This window comes from Pan paniscus, chromosome 20 (assembly GCF_029289425.2).
Source record: "Pan paniscus chromosome 20, NHGRI_mPanPan1-v2.0_pri, whole genome shotgun sequence".
In the NCBI taxonomy this organism is placed as follows: Eukaryota; Metazoa; Chordata; class Mammalia; order Primates; family Hominidae; genus Pan; species Pan paniscus.
Genome location: NC_073269.2, coordinates 62,762,701 through 62,783,351, shown reverse-complemented (window position 1 = coordinate 62,783,351; position 20,651 = coordinate 62,762,701). Strand labels below are relative to the sequence as shown.

At 43.9% G+C, this 20,651-nt stretch overlaps 1 protein-coding gene across 4 annotated transcripts in view; it reads left to right on the top strand.

Annotated features, from left to right (window-relative positions):
- The first annotated feature begins 18,946 nt into the window (after window positions 1–18,946).
- Window positions 18,947–20,651, top strand: part of ZNF667 (zinc finger protein 667) — a 36,943-nt gene continuing 35,238 nt past the window's right edge. Inside the window, exon 1 of one of the 4 annotated variants that reach the window (XM_003809868.4) lies at window positions 18,947–19,072. Coding sequence is in view for 1 of the 4 variants with exons in the window: in XM_034945727.4 (XP_034801618.3) it covers window positions 19,181–19,439 (259 nt within the window). In the remaining 3 variants the exon portion in view is untranslated. Of the gene's footprint in view, window positions 19,073–19,162; window positions 19,440–20,651 lie in introns of those variants that run through there. The other 3 variants (XM_055104343.2, XM_055104344.2, XM_034945727.4) reach the window with 3 other exon arrangements.

The window sequence follows — 20,651 nt, the reverse complement described above, 5'->3', positions numbered from 1 at the left end:
TAATATACATCTTGTCCTACAAGGGGACAACTGCAACTGCTGGTCATAGATGGCCTGCTGCATACCCAGCTCCCCTGAATTGCTCTGTGCCTCCTCCAGAGACCACCATGCCAGTGTCTGACCTGGGAAGTCCCCTTCACTGGGCCAGGCCTCTCTCATAGCCACACCACCATGCATGTGGCTATGCTGTCTCTTGGCAGCTGCTTTAAGAGTTCTTGCTGTGTCCAATAGTTCTGCTGAGGTGTACTCTCAGAGTTAAGCTTTGCTGTGAAAAGACTGCTTGCTATTGTACAGCTGTATCTGTTGGGTTTTGTTTTCCTCCTGCCCTCGAAAGGGGAGGACAATCCTCCTACTCTGAGATAACCTCTGTCTTCATCTGACTCACAAGTCGATTCCCAAGGATTCCAGGTCTCAGCATCTTGGTCTGGTCTAGCAAGGACAGCTCACACTTGCAACCAGTGCAGTTTTTGTCCTCGCAGCTGCATAAAAGCGGCAGACAACAGTTTCCACCTGCACCTCCTGAGTTTCAAGCTTATGCACCAAATTAGATGCTAACACAGATGTGGAGATCCTCATATCATTCTCTAACTGTAATTACTTCTCTAGCTTCTGTACCTTTGTCTCGGTTGCTAACTGTACTTCTGGGGTCACATGTGCAACCCATAATAGCGGCCACCCCTCTGTTGCCACCTTCAGTGACCTTCAGTGCATGGTGTGGTTTTCTTCTCACAAGCACTCTAGACCCTGTAGTGTTCTGGGCCATCCCCGTACTCAGGCGGTGGTCTGCAGGCATCCAGCAAACGGGCAATATCACCCCCCACACACAGAGGGCTGCCCCAAGACTTCCCCAACTGAGGCTTCCTTCCCTTGCCCATACTTTGGCTCCTGAATTCCTCCTGGCTAGCTCACCAAGTTTCATGAAAGAACCACATAGGGAAAGCAAATCCATACCAAAAAGGAACCAAGAAACCAAATAAGGAAGACAAATCCAGTTTGTCAGTAGAAGGTGATTTATTGGAAAGTTTAGAAACATGTGGCAACAAGACAGGTAGATCTCTGCACTGGTACTCCCCAGACCGAGAGCTTACATACCATATAGAAAGAGCATACGTGCTTCAGAAGGAATGTGTAGGATCGCTGAAATTGACCCCTCAGGGAAAGGCAAGAATGCTGTGTCTCATAGCCCATAATTTGCCAAAGGACAGGACTTAGGTAAGTACATGTTTATGATAACATCAAGGTTGTCTTGGATTACACAAGCAACAGTAAGTAAAGTAGAAATCTTGAGGCATTCCTGGGCCTGGGGTTAATCAGAAGTCAACATGGCAGATTAGCATCCAAGATGAAGTGGCATCATCCTGCACAGTGTCCAACGTTGTACACTTGATTAGGAGGGAGTAAACGAGATTGAGCACTAGGAGCAACAGTGGCAGGACACCCAACAGCCCAAAGTTGGAAGGAGCACAAGTGTTCACTGATGGATGAATGGATAAACAGAATGTGGTCTAAACATACCATGAAATATTATCCAGCCTTTAAAAGGGGAGGAAGTTCTGATGCATGCTACAACATGGATGAACCTTGAGGACATTATACAAGTGAAATAAGCCAGGCAGAGAAGGATAAATGCTGTATGATTCTACTCATATGAGGTACCTAGAGTAGTCAAACTGATAGAGAAAGTAGAATGTTGGTTGCTAGGAGCTGTGGGGATGGGAAGATGGGAAGTTGTTTAATGGGTAGAGTTTCAGATCTGCAAGATGAAAAGGGTTCTAGTGATGGATGGTAGTGATGGCTTGCACCACAATGTGAATGTACTTTACTAACTGCACATTTCAACATGGTTAAGATAGCAAATTTTCACTGTGTTTTTTACGAGAATTTAAAAAGAAAAAAAGGGTTTTTTGTTTTTGTTTTTTTCAAAAAAGTCATAGGACAAAACAAGGTGAGAATGGTCTCATGAAAACCAAAGATACAGAGTGTTTCTAGAATGAAGGATTCATTGAATGCTGCTAAGGAAAAGATGAGATGAGGAATGAAAACATCAGCGGGACTAATGAACAGGGGCACTACTGCTGAAACAATACAGTGTCTTTAAGATGCAGAAGTAGGGTTGAAACCACACTGAAGTAGGTGACACTCTCTTCTTCCTTATCCGGGAATGAGTTGGTTGTTGGTGATCATCAGTCTGATCCACTCCAAGAGAGATCGTAGCAGGGTCCAGTCTGTGCTCTCCTGGGATCATTCACCATGACTAGAAGTTAAAACTGGGCAAGAACATGTAGACAGTCAGAAAGGCTCATGCTTCTACTGCTCCCCGCTCCCCATTCTGGTCTTCTCCAAGTCATTAATTCCAAGGCCAAGGTGAGTTAATAATGGAATGTCCACCAGGCATGGTGCTCACGCCTGTAATCCCAGCACTTTGGGAGGCCGAGGTGTGCAGATCACGAGGTCAGGAGATCGAGACCATCCTGACTAGCACGGTAAAACCCCGTTTCTACTAAAAATACAAAAAAATTAGCCGGGTGTGGTGGCACAGCTACTTGGTGGGCTGAGGCAGGAGAATCGCTTGAACCCAGAAGGCGGAGGTTGCAGTGAGCCGAGATTGCGCCACTGCACTCCAGCCTGCGTAACAGAGTGAGACTCCATCTCAAAAAAAAAAAAGAATGTCCATGTGGACTACTTTTCTGACTGCCCTCAATATCTTTGTTTTAGAAACAAACTTAAAATGTGATTCAGTAAAGTAAGCAGATTAGAAAATCTTGTTCTAAGCTACAATGTCATATACAAGAGAATCTGCCTGGTATTGCCCCAGAGAATATTCAGTCTTCAGTTTTATAAATCCTGGCTGCACCCTCAACACGGAGGCACCCAATGTTGACAAGCCCATGTGGGAAGCACCTCAATTATAAACCAGTACCTCTATTTGAGAGGAAATATAGGTTTGGTACTCACATGTGAAACCTAATTGGGTTTTTCTAACCATTATATTACCTATTCAGACCATGTCTTTCCCAGCTGAAAGGACTCAGATGCATCATTTCAGGAGCTCTACATAAAACCTCTAGCATTGAGTGACCCTGTGCTATAAAATGTGAATGTTTACTCATCATAGATTATAGTTTAAATCATATGGCATTAAAACCATCAAAACTGTATGAAACTCCCTTGAAGCATCTTAGGTGATGTGGTAGTAGCAGTATTATCAAGATATTATACGCCAGGTGTGGTGGCTCACACCTGTAATCCCAGTACTTTGGGAGGCCAAGGCGGGCAGATCACCTGAGGTCAGGAGTTTGAGACCAGCCTGGCCAACATGGTGAAACCCCATCTTTATGAAAAATACAAAAATTAGCAGAGCATGGTGGCACATGCCTGTAATCCCAGCTACCCGGGAGATTGAGGCAGGAGAATCGCTTGAACCTGGGAGGCAGAGGTTGCAGTGAGCCGAGATCACGGCACTGCACTCCAGCCTAGGCAACAGATAGACTCCATCTCAAGAAAAGGAAAAAAAAAAAAGGTATTATAGTATTATGCTATCATATTGTATTACTACTGTGCTATGTTTCATTTGTTTGCTTATTTACTGTCAGGCTGATTCATTTGACCGTGACATCCATGATTATGAAGACCATGTTGATTATGTTACTATTTTTACTGTTTTATACTAATTTGGCAAAGTGCTTAAAACGTTGTAGAGATTTAAGAAAATATAGGATGAATAAATGAAAAAGAAAACAAATAGCCCAAGCAAACAGCCCAAGACCAAGCTCTGTAATATGACTGTGACTTTATCTCAGAAAATTCCAGTTTGAACCTTGGTTCTACATTTTGTCTACTGGCAAATAGTGCAACGTCTTTGAAGCACAGTTTCTGTGTGTTTAAACTGGCAGTACTGATTCTTCAATGTACTCACTTCTGATTATTAATTAACTTATGTATGCATTCATGCCTTTTATTCCTTCATACATTTAAGTATTATGCACCTATCATGTGTCAGGCTCTGAAACAGGATTGAGAAAAAGGTGATGATTAAGATGACCCCAACCCACATATTAAAGGAATTTACAGATTTGTATTTGGGCACGACAAAGAGTAGACATATACTTGGTTTCTGTGGTGACAATATCATTTACTGACAGCCTAGCTTAGTATCAGATCCCAGGGTGCAGTTGGTGAAAACATCTATTTTAAGAAATATCATAGATAGGTAAAGAAGGTGAGGCAGGGAGAAAAATATAGAAGAAGTATTGGTTGTCCCAGGAGATTAAATGCAGTGTTTACTGATGGAGTTATGCAGATGGAGGATTTGGTGACTTTGTCAAGTTGAACGAGGAGAAAATCTGGAGTTATTAACTGATTCCATTTGCCCACCATCTTTCTTTGTACTATTTCCCTCACAATTTTCACTGTTATCTACATTGCAAAAACTGTCTACGGGGTTATTTTGCTTTAAACACTCAGCTGTCTTTTAAGTTAATTGGAAGAGGAAAGAAAATGTCTTTTAAATTTACTCTTTTATTGTTTCTTGGCTTCTTCCTTCCTTCCCCCTTGACATACACTATGATTTCCTCACAGACTGAAGGACTTTAGAATTCGTTGTCGTGTAGAGCTGACAGCAATAAATTCTCACAGCTTTCATGTTTCTAAGATTACCTTGAATTCATCCTCATATGTGAAGCATATTTAGCATGATGGTTTTTTTTCCCCCTTCAGCTCTTTAAAGACAATTTTCCATTTTCATTAGGCCTTTGTTTTTCTGATGAGAAGTTAGGGGGCATTTTTCTCCTCTTTCTCCACTGCCTGGAATGTGTCTGTTTGTATCTGGCTGCTTTCAATGACTCAGCTAGATAACAGGAGTGTTAAGAAGCTGTTAGAAGTCACTACTATTTGGTAAAATTCTGGTGATCTTGCCCCATGCCTGTACAGCCCAGCCCTTAGCCATAAATGTACAGAGGACTCGGACGCAGACTTCTTTCATTGATCCATTATAGCTGTATGTCTAGCACATAGTACGTTCTCAATACATTTTGTTAAATGAATGATTTAAAGAAGGCTGAGCTACAGCCAAAGACTCTAATGTGAGTTAAATTTTTTTATCCACTTGCAAAAATCCTGGAGCAAAGGAAATGGATATATTTATTCTCAATATCCCCTTTTTCATTTAAGATTATTTACATAGTGAGAAATCCCAGAGATGCTGTTATTTCTAGTTACTATTTCTGGAGAGCAGTAAGGATGGTCAAAAATCCAGAGTCATCTGAAGAATATTTTGAATGGTTTCTTCAAGGACATGGTGACTATGACTCAAAATAGGGGTTCCTAGAAGAATGGTGGAGTTTCTACGTCCAGGTCTTACTGTCTCATGGTTTAAACAAATTTTGCCTTCCAAACCTAGGTGTTGGTTAAATCTCTGGTACCTCCAGTTAGCAACAGAATCTCAGTGAACATGCTCTGTCCCTCCAAATTATTCTAAGTGCTGTGAACATTTAAAAATACAACTTACCATACTCAAAATAAGAGAAGTGTAATTCAAACCACACCGAGATACCATTTCTCACCTATCACACTAGGTTTATTAGTTTCTCTCTGCTGTGATGAATTACCACAAATATAGCAGTTAAAACTAAGCAGTTTTGTTTAAACTGCTATGTTCTGCAGTTCAGAATTCCAAAATGTGTCTTATGAGCTAAAATTAATCTGTGGGCCTAGCTACCTGCCATTCCTGAGGCTCCAGGAGAGGATCTACCTCTTGCCTTTTCTAGCTTCTAGAGGCTGCCCTCACTTCATCACACGGCCACATCCTTCTTGTCATCACATCTCTTTCTCTGCTTTTGCCACTTATGCCTGCCTCTTAAAATGACCCTTGTGATTACACTGTCTCCAGCTGGATAGGCCAAGATAATCTCCCCATCTGAAGATTCTTTAATCACACCTTCAAAGTCACTTGCGCTATGAAAAGTAACACATTCACAGATTTGAGGATTAGGATATGGACATCTTTGGTGTGTGTGTACTGGGGGACCTGCTGCCTACCACAGCTAGCATTCAGATCATTCCAATCACCCTAGTGGTGAGACTCTCATAGACAGGCATGCGCATATATTGGTGGTTAGATGGAAAATGACATAAATCTATGTAGGAAAAGTTTGCAAATTCTCACGTTCCCGCAGTTACATGTTCATGCAGAATTCCCCCTTATCAAACAGAAGAAGTACAGAAGCAAAAACACAAAAAAAGATGGATTTACAAAACTATTCAAATGTTCTTTACTTGAAATAGCAAACAAGAAAGAACCAAAATTGCCACTGACAATATTCTGGAATAGTACCCAACTTAAAACAGGAATAGGGAATACTGCCACATCACCGCACAGTGGCCTCTAGGATCCATTGTTAACTTAAAAAAAAAAAAGATATAAAGAAAAACCTGTAGACTAGGCTACCAAGGAACCAAGCTGAAGGACAAACTCAGGAAACTGCATGAGGTGAGAAACGCTGGTACAGCTTAGAACCAGGATGGGAGTTAGGTGTGGTGAAGGCATTAAGGTACTAATATCTGCATGGTCAACATCATGTGCAGCTTTAATCACTATATTAAAGAGCTTCAAATTTAACCTGTATTTCAATTTTTTTAAAATATTGTTTTTAAAGGGTGGACTTCCATAAAAGTTATTTTTAAAGGCTATCATGCCAAAAATAAAAAATTTAAAACATCGTTTTTCTTTCTGCCAGCTTGTGCAATTATCTGGCATCTTGTGAGATTACCTTGTAATTCATGGAGTAACCATATTTTTAACTAGTACAATTTTTGCTATAGCAGCATAACATGCTCCCAAAGTCCATGATCTAGCATGTTCCTGCATAAATGCTCTCCTCTCAGAGGTCCCAGTGTCAGCATTCAAACAGCAATTATTCAAACTTTTACTAGCTATTTTCAGCAGAAGAATGGTTTAACTTCTACGAGCCTCAATTTTCTTATTGATCAAAGTGTTCAGAGCTGCTCCATGTTACAAAAATACTTAGCATCTCTGGCTGGGTGCAGTGGCTCACACCTGTAATCCTAGCAATTTGGGAGGCTAAGGCAGGCGGATCACTTGAGGTCAGGAGTTAAAGACCAGCCTGGCTAACATGGTGAAACCCCGTCTTTACTAAAAATACAAAAAAATTAGCCGTGCATGGTAGTGGGCACATGTAATCCCAGCTACCTGGGAGGCTGAGGCAGGAGAAGAGCTTGAACCTGAGAGGCAGTGAGGTTGCAATGAGCCAAGATCATGCCACTGCACTCCAGCCTCGATGACAGAGCAAGGCTCTATCTCAAAAAATAAAAATTAAAAAAAAAATGTAAAAATACTTGGCATCTTTATTGTAAGATTTTTAAAAGCATCCATTTTGGTATTTGAAGTTCTTGGGGTATATGATCTACATCAAATTGAGCAGATCACTTCATTATTTGCACTTCAGCACCATCATGTCCACAGCCATAGCTTTTACTGAATTATGCCAAACCTTTAGTTGCAAGAAATATTAAATGTAAATAATTTGAGCAAAAGGGCAATTATGAAAACACTATGCTTTTTCAATGAATCCTACATAAGAATTCAACTCAACCTCCTTAGAATGAGCTGGAGCAGTGGAATCAAACAGAATTCCCTCAATCTCTGCACTTTTCTGCTTGAATGTTTCACTTTTTATGTTTCAGCATAGGTTTCTATTACGTATGACCCGAAAGCAAGCTGACCATTCCTGAATATTAGTTCTTCTATTTTACTGTCCAGATTTACAGAGAGAAACAGCAAGTTTACTCTTGATATGAAGACTAAAAATATCAAGGGGAGATGCTGGTGTGCATGTGTCAGATGCCCCACACTATATAAGTCAACAATATCCAAGTAACAGGATCCCTTGAGACATGACCCCTCCAGCCACAGTCATCTGAATACAGGGCAAATGTGAGGAAAAACCTTCTTGGTGGGTAGAAGATAAGCAAAAAACATGTGTTAGCAGCCATTAATTACATCATTTTCTGGCATAAGAGAAAGCAACTAAATTCATGATAGAAACAACAAAGTCATTGACTTCAAAAAAAAAGAACAATGAAGTTTAGCTCCTATATTTGCTAACTGAATTTTCTTCATAATTGAAAATCCACTTCACAGGTAGAGGTGAAACTTATCTTCAATACTCGATCTCACATAGCACCTGCTGCCTTGTATCTAGGCAGTAAGGGCAGAATTCTATTTCTCTTGCAAATGAGAAAAAAAGGAAAAGGATTTCCATTCACTTCACCCATGTGCTCCTTAACTACTTATGGCATGCATACAGTGGGCTGCAACTGTGCAGACAATCAAACCCATCACCTCTTTTCCTCATCTCTCTCACAGTGACTCATGACTCATGGTATGACCACACTCATGGCTGGCTACAAATGAGAGGAAAAAAGAATGTCCTGATAGTAGCATGTGAGGAACTGCATCAGGTAACCATCTTTCCCCAAAATTCACTCTTTCACACCATTTCACAGCTATCTTCCCTCCCTTAATGGTTCTATTCCACTGTCCCATTCAAAGGTTATCCCAGTGAGAAGATCAAGGATGGTCGCTGTCTGCCTTTTCTTCATTGTTCCAGTTAGGTGGCAAATGTTATTTATTCAATTTTCTTATTTCCTCTGGCAACATTTCATGCATGTATTGAGGAAGAGCTTAACATATACATGCTGAGGGCTATCAACAATTCTAGGGAAAATTTTGATGAATTCTAGAAACCTAGAGGCAGTGTCAGGAATGGGTGGGAAGGAAGATGGGGCTTTGAGGGGGCTTCAAAAATGGAGCAAGAAGTATTTATATATTCCAAGATTGACAGGAAATTGGATTCCAGCAAGGATGGAGCATGTCAATATTCAAAGACATGCACAGAAAGGGATGGGTGCCATCAAAAGTGGCTGAAATAGAGCTTAAAGTTCAGTCAATGTGCATTGGGGCAGCTAAAGGCTGGGCTCTCCTCAAGGGGAACCAAGGTTTGAGTTTTACAGGATGAGAAGAGAGGAGTATGTCTCTGTGTCTGAACTCAGGTGGCAGTTTTCGTCTATTGTGAAACCTGCTGTTCTAGCCTCTCTTGGTTTTCTTGCCCCTTGCTCAGAGTGGTTGGGACAATCCCACTCTAAAGAACTGTTTTGCAAATCTCACAAAGAGTCAGTTAATAACCATTTATGGGGTAGAGAAGAAAATAAAAGAGGGAAAACTGGGGAATCTATCATTTCTGTTCTAGTCCATTTACATGGGTGATATATAAAATTAGGAAAGCTGGTCATTTTGGTTGAAAGATAGCTCTATCTTAGAGATTTAAGTTGGATTAAAAGAGGTAAAATACACCATAATCATTTCCCACTCACCATCTATGCTGTTGCTGTTTCTTCTGCTAGAAAAATTTATGGTGTCCTTGCATTGATTTGACTAATTCTTTACAAAACAGCTTAAAATTCTCTGGCATATAATCTCCCTAAAAATTCATACCCTCAGACTAATCACACACACACAAAAGTCACACAAACTCAAACTGAGGGACATTTGATAAAAATCCTGATGAATGACAAGGTCATAAAAGATAAAGACTGAGGAATCATTGCAGACCCAAGTAGACTAAGGGACATGATGGCTTAAAGAAATGTGAGATTTGTGACTAGAACCTGGGACTAAAAAAGATAATACTTGGAAAAACAGTGGAAATCTGAATAGTCTGCAGTTTCTCTGAGAGTATTGTACCAATGTGAAGGTTTTAGGTTGACTAAGGTACCATGGTTCTATATGATGGTAGCATTAGGGAAAGCTGGGGAATGTGTATATAGAAACTGTACCATCTCTGCAGCTCTTTGGTAATCCAAACTTATTTAAAAATAACACTATTCAAGAAAGAATGAAAAAAATTCACTACTTCATAAAAGCCTTTTCTGAAATGATTAATATCCTAAAGTTATATGTTCCCGTAGCTCTCAAAACTTGTTTTCTTTTTTAATATTCCTTGCCATTTATTTATGTCAGTGTTGGTTTGCCAGCCGATGTTTCTCTAGTTTTCAGGCTAAGAATGTATCAAGGACACTCAGATCTAACGGCATTTAAACAGTCTATTTGCCTCTGAAGAGCATTCTCTTATAAACACTATCCTCTATCATTTATTCAGATTACACGTTTGCCAGACGAGCATAACAAACTCATTCTCTTCCTATTTCTCATTTTTTCTTTCCTCCTCATCTTCATTCTCTGCTGCCGCTGTTTGTTTTCTTTTTCCCCATTGTATTTACCCTCATGTCCTCTCTCTTGTGGTTCTCATCCTAGGACATAAGAGCCAGTGTAGAGAGAATCAGCCAATTACTGGGCAAGAAACTAAGCCCAGAAGAACTGAACTCAAGTCATTAAGCACACATCCTTCCAGACCATGAAAGATAATAAAATGAGCAACTATTCCTTACCATTTATGCCTGAGGTTGCAATTTTTTGAATTTCTGCAATCAGACCTTGGCAATGACTTGAACAGTAGGATATAACTCCCACATGCTTAGCATTCCAATAATGGAACACTAGCCATAAATGGGTACTTGATAACTATATGCATCACAGTAAAGGATGGTTCATGAGAAAAGGTAAGAGTTCTAGTATTAGGATGTGAAAGAAATAAAGACTGAATTTCCCTTCTTCTATTGATACACTAAGACATGAGACAAGAAAAATATTTGACTTTATAAAATAACATAAGTGGCTCATGACTTTGAATGACTAAGAAATGGAGTATTTTTAAGATTATGAAGAAGACTTCTGAAAACAGAGCATTGTTAATGAATAGTGTATATCTTGGGAAACCATCTGGCCACACTCTTTTTTTTTTTTTTTTTGAGACGGAGTCTTGCTCTGTTGCCCAGGCTGGAGTGCAGTGGTGCAATCTCGGATCACTGCAAGCTCCACCTCCCGGGTTCATGCCATTCTCCTGCCTCAGCCTCCTGAGTAGCTGGGACTACAGGCGCCTGCCACCACACCTGGCTAATTTTTTGTATTTTTAGTAGAGACGGGGTTTCACTGTGTTGGCCAGGATGGTCTTGATCTCCTGACCTCATGATCCGCCCGCCTCGGCCTCCCAAAGTGCTGGGATTACAGGCATGAGCCACCGTGCCAGGCCTGGCCACACTCATTTTCTAGATATTGTTCATCATGTAGAGCACTCTCACGTTTTCTTCTTAGAGAGTTTCTTCTGCTCACAGTGCTGATCTAGGCCCTAGCCCTGTGGAGTGAGTCTTTCTTCACATATACTGAAAATAAGGAATGTTTATCCCACCAAAGAGGCTGAATAGAACCCCTATGGAGAAAAACAGAGGACAGACATGTGACTTATTACAGGTCAAACCTTCATCTGAGACCCTGTAATAAAGCCTAAACATGCCCACCACACAGTGGGCACTGGAAAGAATGAGGCTGCTGACTTCACAGGGTGGGAAGATTCCATTTTCAACCTGCAGTCTACAATGGGGTGGTTGGGAAGACCTCAAGGAGAGGATGACATTGACCTATTTGCTGGGCTCCCCAAGGGAAGAGCATTCCAGGTAAAGGAACAGCAATGTACAAAACCTTGATGTGGAGGCAAACCAGCCACGTTTGAGGAAGAACACAGGAGGCCAGTGGGACTGAAGTGGAATCTGAGAGATCACAGTGTGGGGTTTCATTAGGGTTGTCTAGGCCATTGTGAGGAATCTGGATTCTATTCTTTGTGAGGTAGAAAGTCGCTGGAGAAGTTAAAGGAGACCAGAACATGATCTGACTTAAGGTTTTATAGAATTAATCTACCTGATATGTTAAGAATACATTGACTATAAAAAAGTGACAGAATGAGTTAACAAGTTGTTGAAGTAATCCACGTGGAAAATGATGGTGTCAATCATCAAATGGCCAAATAAAAAGAGGTTCAAGGATGGGGGGTTCATCAGCAACCTCACATCTTGGTAAAGATTTAGGTAGAAGAAGGACTAATTGATCCTTTAATTTAGCATCATGGACACCTTTTGGTGACATTTATAAGAGCAATTTCAATGGTGGCGTTAGAGGCCCAGTGTGTTCAAGGAAAAATGTTATCAAGGAGCCACAGACAAAGAACAAAGACTACTCTTTTTAGGATCTTTTCTGAAATGGGGAACGGAGAAATGGGGGAGTTGTTTAAAGAGTATGCATGACTTAGAGTAACAGTGTTTTTAAATCAAGGGAAATTCCAGAACATTTTTATTATTCTAGAATGATTTAAGAGAGTAGGAAAATTATGTGGAAGACAATGCTCATAATTATTAGAGCAGACAATGCTCATAATTATTAGAGCTACACCCTGAGCAAGTAAGCAAAGCAGTGAGAAAAGTGAGCCTCAGATGAGTGGTTGGCCTTCAGCAGGAACATGGACAGCTCATCCACAGTAATGGGAGGGGGCAGGGGGATGATTGTCCTGTTGGGAAATGTGGAACTTCTTCCTGACCCATCCTGGTTTACTCATTAAATGTGCCTCAAGGTCATCGGATGAAAGAGAAGATTGGAAGAAGCTACTGAAGGTAAAGCAGAAATATAAGGTATGATGTTTTCTCAGGCAACAAGTCTTGGTGTAAGTGGACATTAAGGTTAAAGAGAGAGAAGTAAGCAAGGTTTTCTGGTTTCATCTCCTGTCATGTTTAAAGTTGAGTTTACTTGGGATTAGTGTTTATCAGATGAATTCTCTCTAGCAAAAAATGCAAAGAAGTGACTAAAGTAATTAATTTCAACATCTCAATGTGGGCTATGAAGTAAATTAGCTCATGAGAGGAAAGGGATAGTAAGATGAAGGTAGATCACTCAATTGTAATTCTCGAGTTGAAGTACTGTGGAAATGGAGTAGCTGCTAATGCACATTTTCTTAAAATATAGATATGTGACATTGAAATGATGGTGGAAATACATACATTATTAATGAAACATATGTGGGGTAATCTTTTAGTTGAGTGGCTGATGGGGTAGAAGACATGGTCACTAGAAAAGGTCAAGGAACAGAGAGGTGAAGCAAGATGGCAGAAAGGAACACTTCAGCAAACCCCCCGGCAGGAAAATAAATTTCAACAACTATCCATGCAAGAAAATATATTCACAAGAGCTAAGGAAACTAGATGAAAGATCACAGTACCTGGTCTTAGCATAACAAGGAAAGACAATTGAAGACAGTAAGAAGGATACTCTCCCACTGGCCTCACCTCCCTTCTTCCAACCCTAGGCAGCATAGCATGGAAGGCCTTCAAGGAAGGAGAGGGAAACATGCATGGTACAAGTACTTGCCCTGCCACAGTAAAACACAGCACTGGGCAGAACCTCAAGGCCCCTGAGTACAGAATGGTGGCCATGAACAGAGATTTTAGATCCACCCCAGGCCAGAAGAGAATCTGCCACCCACGCAGGAGGGTCCCATGTCCCAGACCACTTCACTGCTGGCTGACTAAAATGGCCTCAGCCCTAAATCAATTCACTGGCAGGCAGCCTCAAATCAATTCACTGGCAGCCATAAGCCTTGGGCAGGTAAAGACACAACCTACAGATTGGGAAAGAGTAATTTGCAAACCATGCATCTAACAAGGGATTAATATTCAGAATATGTAAGGAACTCAATTCGATAGCAAAAAACTAAATAATCTGATTTTAAAATGGGAAAAAACCTGAATAGATACTTCTCAAAATAAGACACACAAATGGCAAGCAGGTATATGAGAAATGCTCTATATCACTAAGCATCAAGGAAACGGACATCAAAAGGACAGACAGCTCCTGGCCAGCTTTCACAGTACAATTGCTAAGATTATCTACTGTGATGGGATATAGGTGCAGAAGAATGCCCTGCCATGTGCAGTACCTCTGGCCTTTGATTAGTACAGCAGAAATAGCAACTATTAAGACTGTGGAATAGGTGCCTTTTAAAAAGTGCTACTAATGCAAAGAGCAGAGAAAATAACAATCTCAGATACCTTAATCAGCATTCTAAAGCGTGAATATCAAAAGGAGCATTTAAAGAAACTGTCATCTCTTGCAGTCAGAGGGCAGGCAGAGCTCAAGTCCAAGCATATGCACTTATTGGAAGAGGTGACTCAGGCTCAATTTCTCAACTACACAAGTCTCCCAAGCCAAAGTTGGACCCTTGATGAGGAAAGAGTTGGCTTTAGGACTGGAGATGGGGCATATAAGCAGATGAAGTTGTAGATCTTAAACAGTCATATTCTCTTTAGCCTTATTTTTGCTTTAAGAAGAGTTTTATTCAGTTTCTTGAAAGATAAGGCCCCCCTTCTTTGAAGACCATGCAGAAGCATCATATCAGCTATGTACCTCACAAGATAATGCTTGCCTTCCATAGGAATGTGTATACCATCGAGGCCAGGAGTTCGAGACCAACCTGGCCAACATGGTGAAACCCTGTCTGTACTAAAAATACAAAAATTAGCCAGGCATGGTGGCAGGTGCCTGTAATCCCAGCTACTCAGGGGGCTGAGGCAGGAGAATTGCTTGAAAAAAACCTAGATATGACTGTGATTTTAAGACTTTCACAAAACACAATGCAAATAAGCCAGCACACAACACTGAGTAAATGTTTGTCAAAGGGTAGACAGCAGTGTCTCGTAGTTTCTATAATTTGCTGAATTTATTTTTCATGTGTTCAGTAGATAACCTCAAGATATAAAGAAACCTGGTGCACAACTGGGTTATCGATCGTAAGCATTTGAGCAAAACTACACACCAGGGTTCATGCCTGACCTCAGGGTAGGAGAGGCTCTAGGACTAGTGGGATGTGACTGATAAGTGAAAGGGAAGGAGAGAGAAGCATACATTTGTGAAAGCATAAGGAGATTCATTTGCATGTAAGCATCTAGCACGAAAAGATATATGCTGTTTCCTTAACTCTTCAACACCATGCTCTCAAATCCTCTGAAAATACTTCTTCCACAAGAACTTTATTCTGTTGTCACAATTCAGGCCCTTGAAATCCCACAAATAAACTGTATACCTCCCCAGTGATATCCTGACTCAATTCTCTCTGCTTAATCCCTTCAAACAATACTCACAAATACGAGTTCTGCTATGGGCTATGATACAGAAGCTTGTACTAGACAAGTCTTCCTATCATAGCATATGGCAGATGCAACTATGTATGGCAGATGCAACTGTGTATGGTAGACACTGATAGCAATAACTTAAGCATACTCTGAAAATGACCCAGCATGGCAGACGCACCTGAATACATGTTCGGAGTTCCAAATATGACCAACCTGGAGATTCATCTTTATCTATGATAAATGTCTGAGTCCCTGGCCTGTCCTGTGGAACGTGGGCCCTATAGGGGATTAAGGCTCTTTGTCTTGGGTTAAATGAGTCCCTGGCCTGTCCTGTGGAACGCTGGCCCTATGGGGGCTGAGGCTCTTTGTCTTGGGTTAAATGAGGGTTGCCATGTGGATGCTGTTAGGAGGAGAGTATTAGGTGAAAATGCTATACAAAGTCCATGCTTTCTGCAGGCGGTGGCAGTTCTCCTGTTCAGCCTACCACCACTGGACCACTCTGTATGTAAGTTCCATCTCACATATAACCTATGCCTCATTTCCTGGATCTGAGTCTCTTCTTCAGCCTCTTGAACCTGGTGCCATCCCTTTTGGAGCTGAAAGAGTTGCAGCACGACACAATAGCATACTACGAAATTAAACTATATCGGGGCAGTTTTGAGGCAGTGGACAAAAGATTCATGTGAGAGGGGAACCTGTTAACAAGCTGAGCCTCTTTATTTCCCCATTCTCTCTCTAGGGATAATTCCTCAACTACAGTGGACAGAGTTGGAATCTGAGCCAAGCGGAGCAGTCATGCTGAGTTCAGGAAGCCTCACTGCTAAATGCCACCTATCAAAGTGGCCTCCCCTGACCATCCTGTGTAAAACAATCCCTCCTTCCTCTCTAGACTTTCTAGTGTCTTTACCCTACTTTTTTTTTTTTTTTTAACAAATGAAATCTTGGGCTGGGCGTGGTGGCTCACGCCTGTAATCCCAGCACTTTGGGAGGCTGAAGCGGGCAGATCACGAGGTCAGGAGAGTGAAACCATCATGGCTAACAAGGTGAAACCCCGTCTCTACTAAAAGTACAAAAAAATTAGCTGGGTGTGGTGGTGGACACTTGCAGTCCCAGCTACTCGGGAGGCTGAGGCAGAAGAATGGCCTGAACCCAGGAGGCGGAGCTTGCAGTGAGCGGAGATCACGCCACTGCACTCCAGCCTGGGCGACAGAGCGAGACACTGTCTCAAAAAAAAAAAAAAAAAAGATTCCAGATACTCTGGAGCTGTCATAGGATCAGGTATTTAATTTATACCTGTAATTCCCATGGGTTCCTGGGGCAGGGGGGAAGTCGTGGGGAGTCTTGAGGTGAGAGTGAGGGAAGGTCTGACCAAATCCAAGACCAGGACTAGATTCTGGACCTGGGCTCTGGGACAAACTGTCTTAGAAAACTCATGGGTGTCTTGGGAGATAGTTGCTTTATTCGGAGAATGGGCACAACAGAGCCTGATCAGGAGCCAAGACATCCGACCCACACACTCTGGTTTCTCTGAACTAGGACAGTCTGAGGCATAAAGCTTTTTCCCAGATTTTCGCACTAACTTGCCCCTAAAACAGCAGAAAGGATGACATACTTTCTTGGGAGGTGGTTTAAAGAAAACAAAGAAACTGCCAAGTGACAGATTTATCCTAAGATTTCTTGGATCTCTTGACCACACCCCTTATTCTAGTATTACCAGGTATTTAGAACAATCTCCAGTCTAGAAAGAAACTTGCTCCAAGGAACAACTCAGAGAACGGCTTACACGATTAAAGAAAACCTTAAATGGAAAAATTCACTTTTGACCAGGGACAACAATCAGTAAGTGCTAGCTGCTAGTCACAGAGGTAATGGTAAAAGTCCTAATAGTAGTATCTGTTAGCTTTTATTTTTATTATTGCTACTACCTAATCACAGAAATGGGAAACCAAAACTAGTTCCTCACACATTCTCCCTACTACCTAGTCCCCAAAACTTGCTCAGAGTCACCTGGGAAGAAAGAAATCACAGGCCCTGGGTTCCCCTCACACATATACCCACCTATGCAACTACAAAAACTGGGTCTGAACACACAGGCGGGTACACACACAAAGAGTCAAAAACACTGGCTTTCCTTGGCCGGTCGCGGTGGCTCACGCCTGTAATCCCAGCACTTTGGGAGGCCGAGGCGGGTGGATCACGAGGTCAAGAGCCCACATGGTGAAACCCCGAATCTACTAAAAATACAAAAAAATTAGCCGGGCGTGGTGGCGGGCGCCTGTAGTCCCAGCTACTAGGGAGGATGAGGCAGAAGAATGGCTTGAACCTGGAGGCGGAGGTTGCAGTGAGCCGAGATCGCGCCACTGCACACCAGCCTGGGCGACAGAACAAGACTCCGTCCCCAATCAATCAATCAATCAATCAGTCAATCACTGGCTTCCCACACACACACAACACTCATCCACAAAAACTGGCTACGGCTCGAAACCTTAGTCGGATAGTATTTTAGGCTTTATGGGCCACAAGATCTCTGCTGCAAGTACTGAACCCTGCCATTGTGCAAAAGCAGTCATAGAATAGACGTAAATATACACAAGTATACATATTCAAAATGTGTGGTTCCCCACAGAGATGTACACACCACAAAAACTGGGCTCTAGAGTCAATAGTAAATAGTTCAGGCTTTGTGGTGCCACACAGTACCTGTTCCCACCTACTCAACTCTGCCCTTCCGCAGAAGTGGATGCAGAAGCTAAACAAATGTCCAGAACATACACACATATTCAAAATCAGTGCCCCCCGCCACGTACAAAACCACAAAAATCGCCTCAGAGACACACGTATAAGAAAACACAAAGGTTCGTCCTCACACATGTTCAGGGTAACACAATGTGGGTCTCACCTACACAAACGCGCGATCAAAACCCGGGACCCGCACGCCCAGATGACCGGGACGAGGCCATACTTCACATCTTCTCTCACAGACTCACAATTACGCAATGGCGGACACTCCCGGACCTTCCGCTGTCCGCCCCTCCTCGTCCCTTCTCCCCGCCGGGGTGAGCCTCATCCACCCAGTCTCAACCCCGACGCAGTCAGTCTCACTGCCAGCCCGCCGGCTACGCAGGCGCAACACCGCATGGAACAGCCCCCAGGCCGCGCAGGGGCCTTTGGGAAATGTAGTCCGAGCGCCACGCAAAGGACTGTGGGCCTCTTCGCAAAACGTGCAGGTGAGTCCCTAGTGTTGGCCGAAAGAAACATCCCTCCGCTGCTCTCCCGGGTTAGTTCATCTCCGACCCGGACAGAGCAGAACCAGCGCAGCCCAAGCCTTCTTCACCTCACGTTCTGGGTGGGACTTTCCACAGCCTCGCTGCACCCCGGTGGATTCTGGAGGTCGCAGGATGACACCGTAGTACGCACGCGCGGGTGGGCGATGTCCGCCTCCGCGGGTGAGGCCGGCTCCAAACCTCGTGAATGTGGGGGCGAAGGACGGTGGCTGGCTGGAGGCAATAAGCCCTCACACGGGAACGTGTGGTCGTGGGAGCGGGGAAGGCGGCGAATTGGGGAGGTTGGGTTTGGTTAAAGAGCTCGAGGAAGGGCCTCAGTGTCCACACGTGATCTCCTGAGAGGATGAAAAGCAAGGCCAGGCGCCAGTCCCCTAGGAGACCGGTGTGCGTGCCAGCCCCGGGGGTGTGCGCAGGCGCGGGACCTCGCGCGTCCGCCTGCACCAATCGTGCGAAAGCGCTTGTGCGTGTGGCGCTGAGGGGGCGGGGCCTCAGGCCGGGGTTGGTGGTACTGTCCCCGAGAGGCGGGTGAGCGCGCGCCGCGTGGCCTTGTTTGGGGGCGGGGCCACGCGCCCGCATGCGTGGTGCGTGTGTGAAGGGGGGTGCAGCGCGCCGTCCCGGGGTCCCGGAGGGGAGTGCGCAGGCGCTGAGTCCCTGCTCGGCTGTCTCGGTGGTCGCCGCCGGGGTCTGAGCCCGGGAAGACCGAGGTGAGGGGGCTGGCGAGAGTGTGGGTGTGTCTCTCTGAGGGCGTGGGCGGCGCGCCCGCCACTGCGTGGACGTTCCTGCCAAGGCGCGCGTGGGTTTGCGCATCCACGATGGCGTGGGCGTCTGCGCGGGTGCTTGCGTGGGCGGTGGGCTCGCGCCTGCGTGGGTTCTTGGCCCGCACGGCGTGGGGTTTGCGCCCTTTCGCCGCTGTGGTTCTCGGGGCTTGTGCGCCCAAGTGTGAAGTTGGCGCCGCGTGTGAGGCGAGCCGTGTGTGCCTGTGTGTGAGGGAGCTATGTCAGGACCGCGGATGTGTATCGCTGCGTGACCCACGCGAAGGAAACAATGGAGCCATTGGGAAGCCGGGAGTGGGTGTGTGACGCTGACTGTGAAGATTTGTGTTTGTGGAGTGTGTGCGTGTGTCAGTGTCAGGCTGATGTGGGCGTTTATTGTAGCCTTGGGTTACTGTGTGACTTGCCTGGGCGTCTGTCTGCCACTTAGCGTCAGTGGCTTTGCGGTTATGAGTGTGTGACTGTGCCTTTCTGGTGTATATCTCACTGTAACCATGGAAATGGAGGCCCACAGGGGAAGAATTCTTAGCAGCTCTAAGGTGTGATGGGCTGCCCTGGAAATCTGTGGAACTGTTTAATTGTGCATGACTTTCCTCCTTGGTAAAATAGCATATTAATAGCACCTGCCTGGGTGTTATTGGGAAGATTAAATGGGATGACGTAGCTGAAACACCCTGCACAGAGCTTGTCACATACTAATCACCGTGTTTAGGTGTTGGTTATGGTGCTGGTGGTCGTTTTTCTTTGACCCTATACAGAGGCAGAGGTAGTGGTGAATGCTGGAGGAGTTTGCATCTCTGAACTTGGGACTGGGCTATCTTTGTCCACATACCAGGGCATCTGACCATCTCCAGTTGAGCAGTGGTGCGCTGCCCCCGCCAACCACCTGCGTCGTCAGTTTTCTGCATGTGTACATTTGAGTGGAGGACAGAGCCCTCCACTGACGCTAAGTATGGTTGTGTCCCCTTCCTACCAGGGTAGCTTGGAAAATTAAGAGCATGGACTGTGGCGCCCCGCTGTCTGGTGTTGACTCCTGGTTTCACCACTGGCTAGCTGTGTGACTGAGAGAGCTTGCTTAAGTCCACCACCCCTCGGTTCACCTGTAAAACAGTAGTAATAACAGAACCAACCTCAGGTTTATGGTGAGCATAAGTAGAACTTGGCACAAGGAAGCGCCACATCAATGATCATCGTTTTATTATTAGCATAATAACCGCAGGCGTCCCACACCTGGAGAATAAAATCCATAGGTAGAAATGCAAAAGGATGAGCCCCAGAGTAAAGGTTGCAGGTCCAGAGGTAAAATAACTTGGACGTCTAGATCAGGGCTTAGGTTCAGAATTGTGTAGGCAGGGTCCTGGGAGGGCAGCATTAGGGTAGAGGAGGTGGGGTCAGGAACAAAGGATCTTCCTGATGGAGATGTCCCTAGGGAGCCCATGGGGTCAAGAACAGAACTTTGAAGTGTCAGGGACTAAGGGATGTTTCCATAGAACACATGGGTCTGGAAATGTTT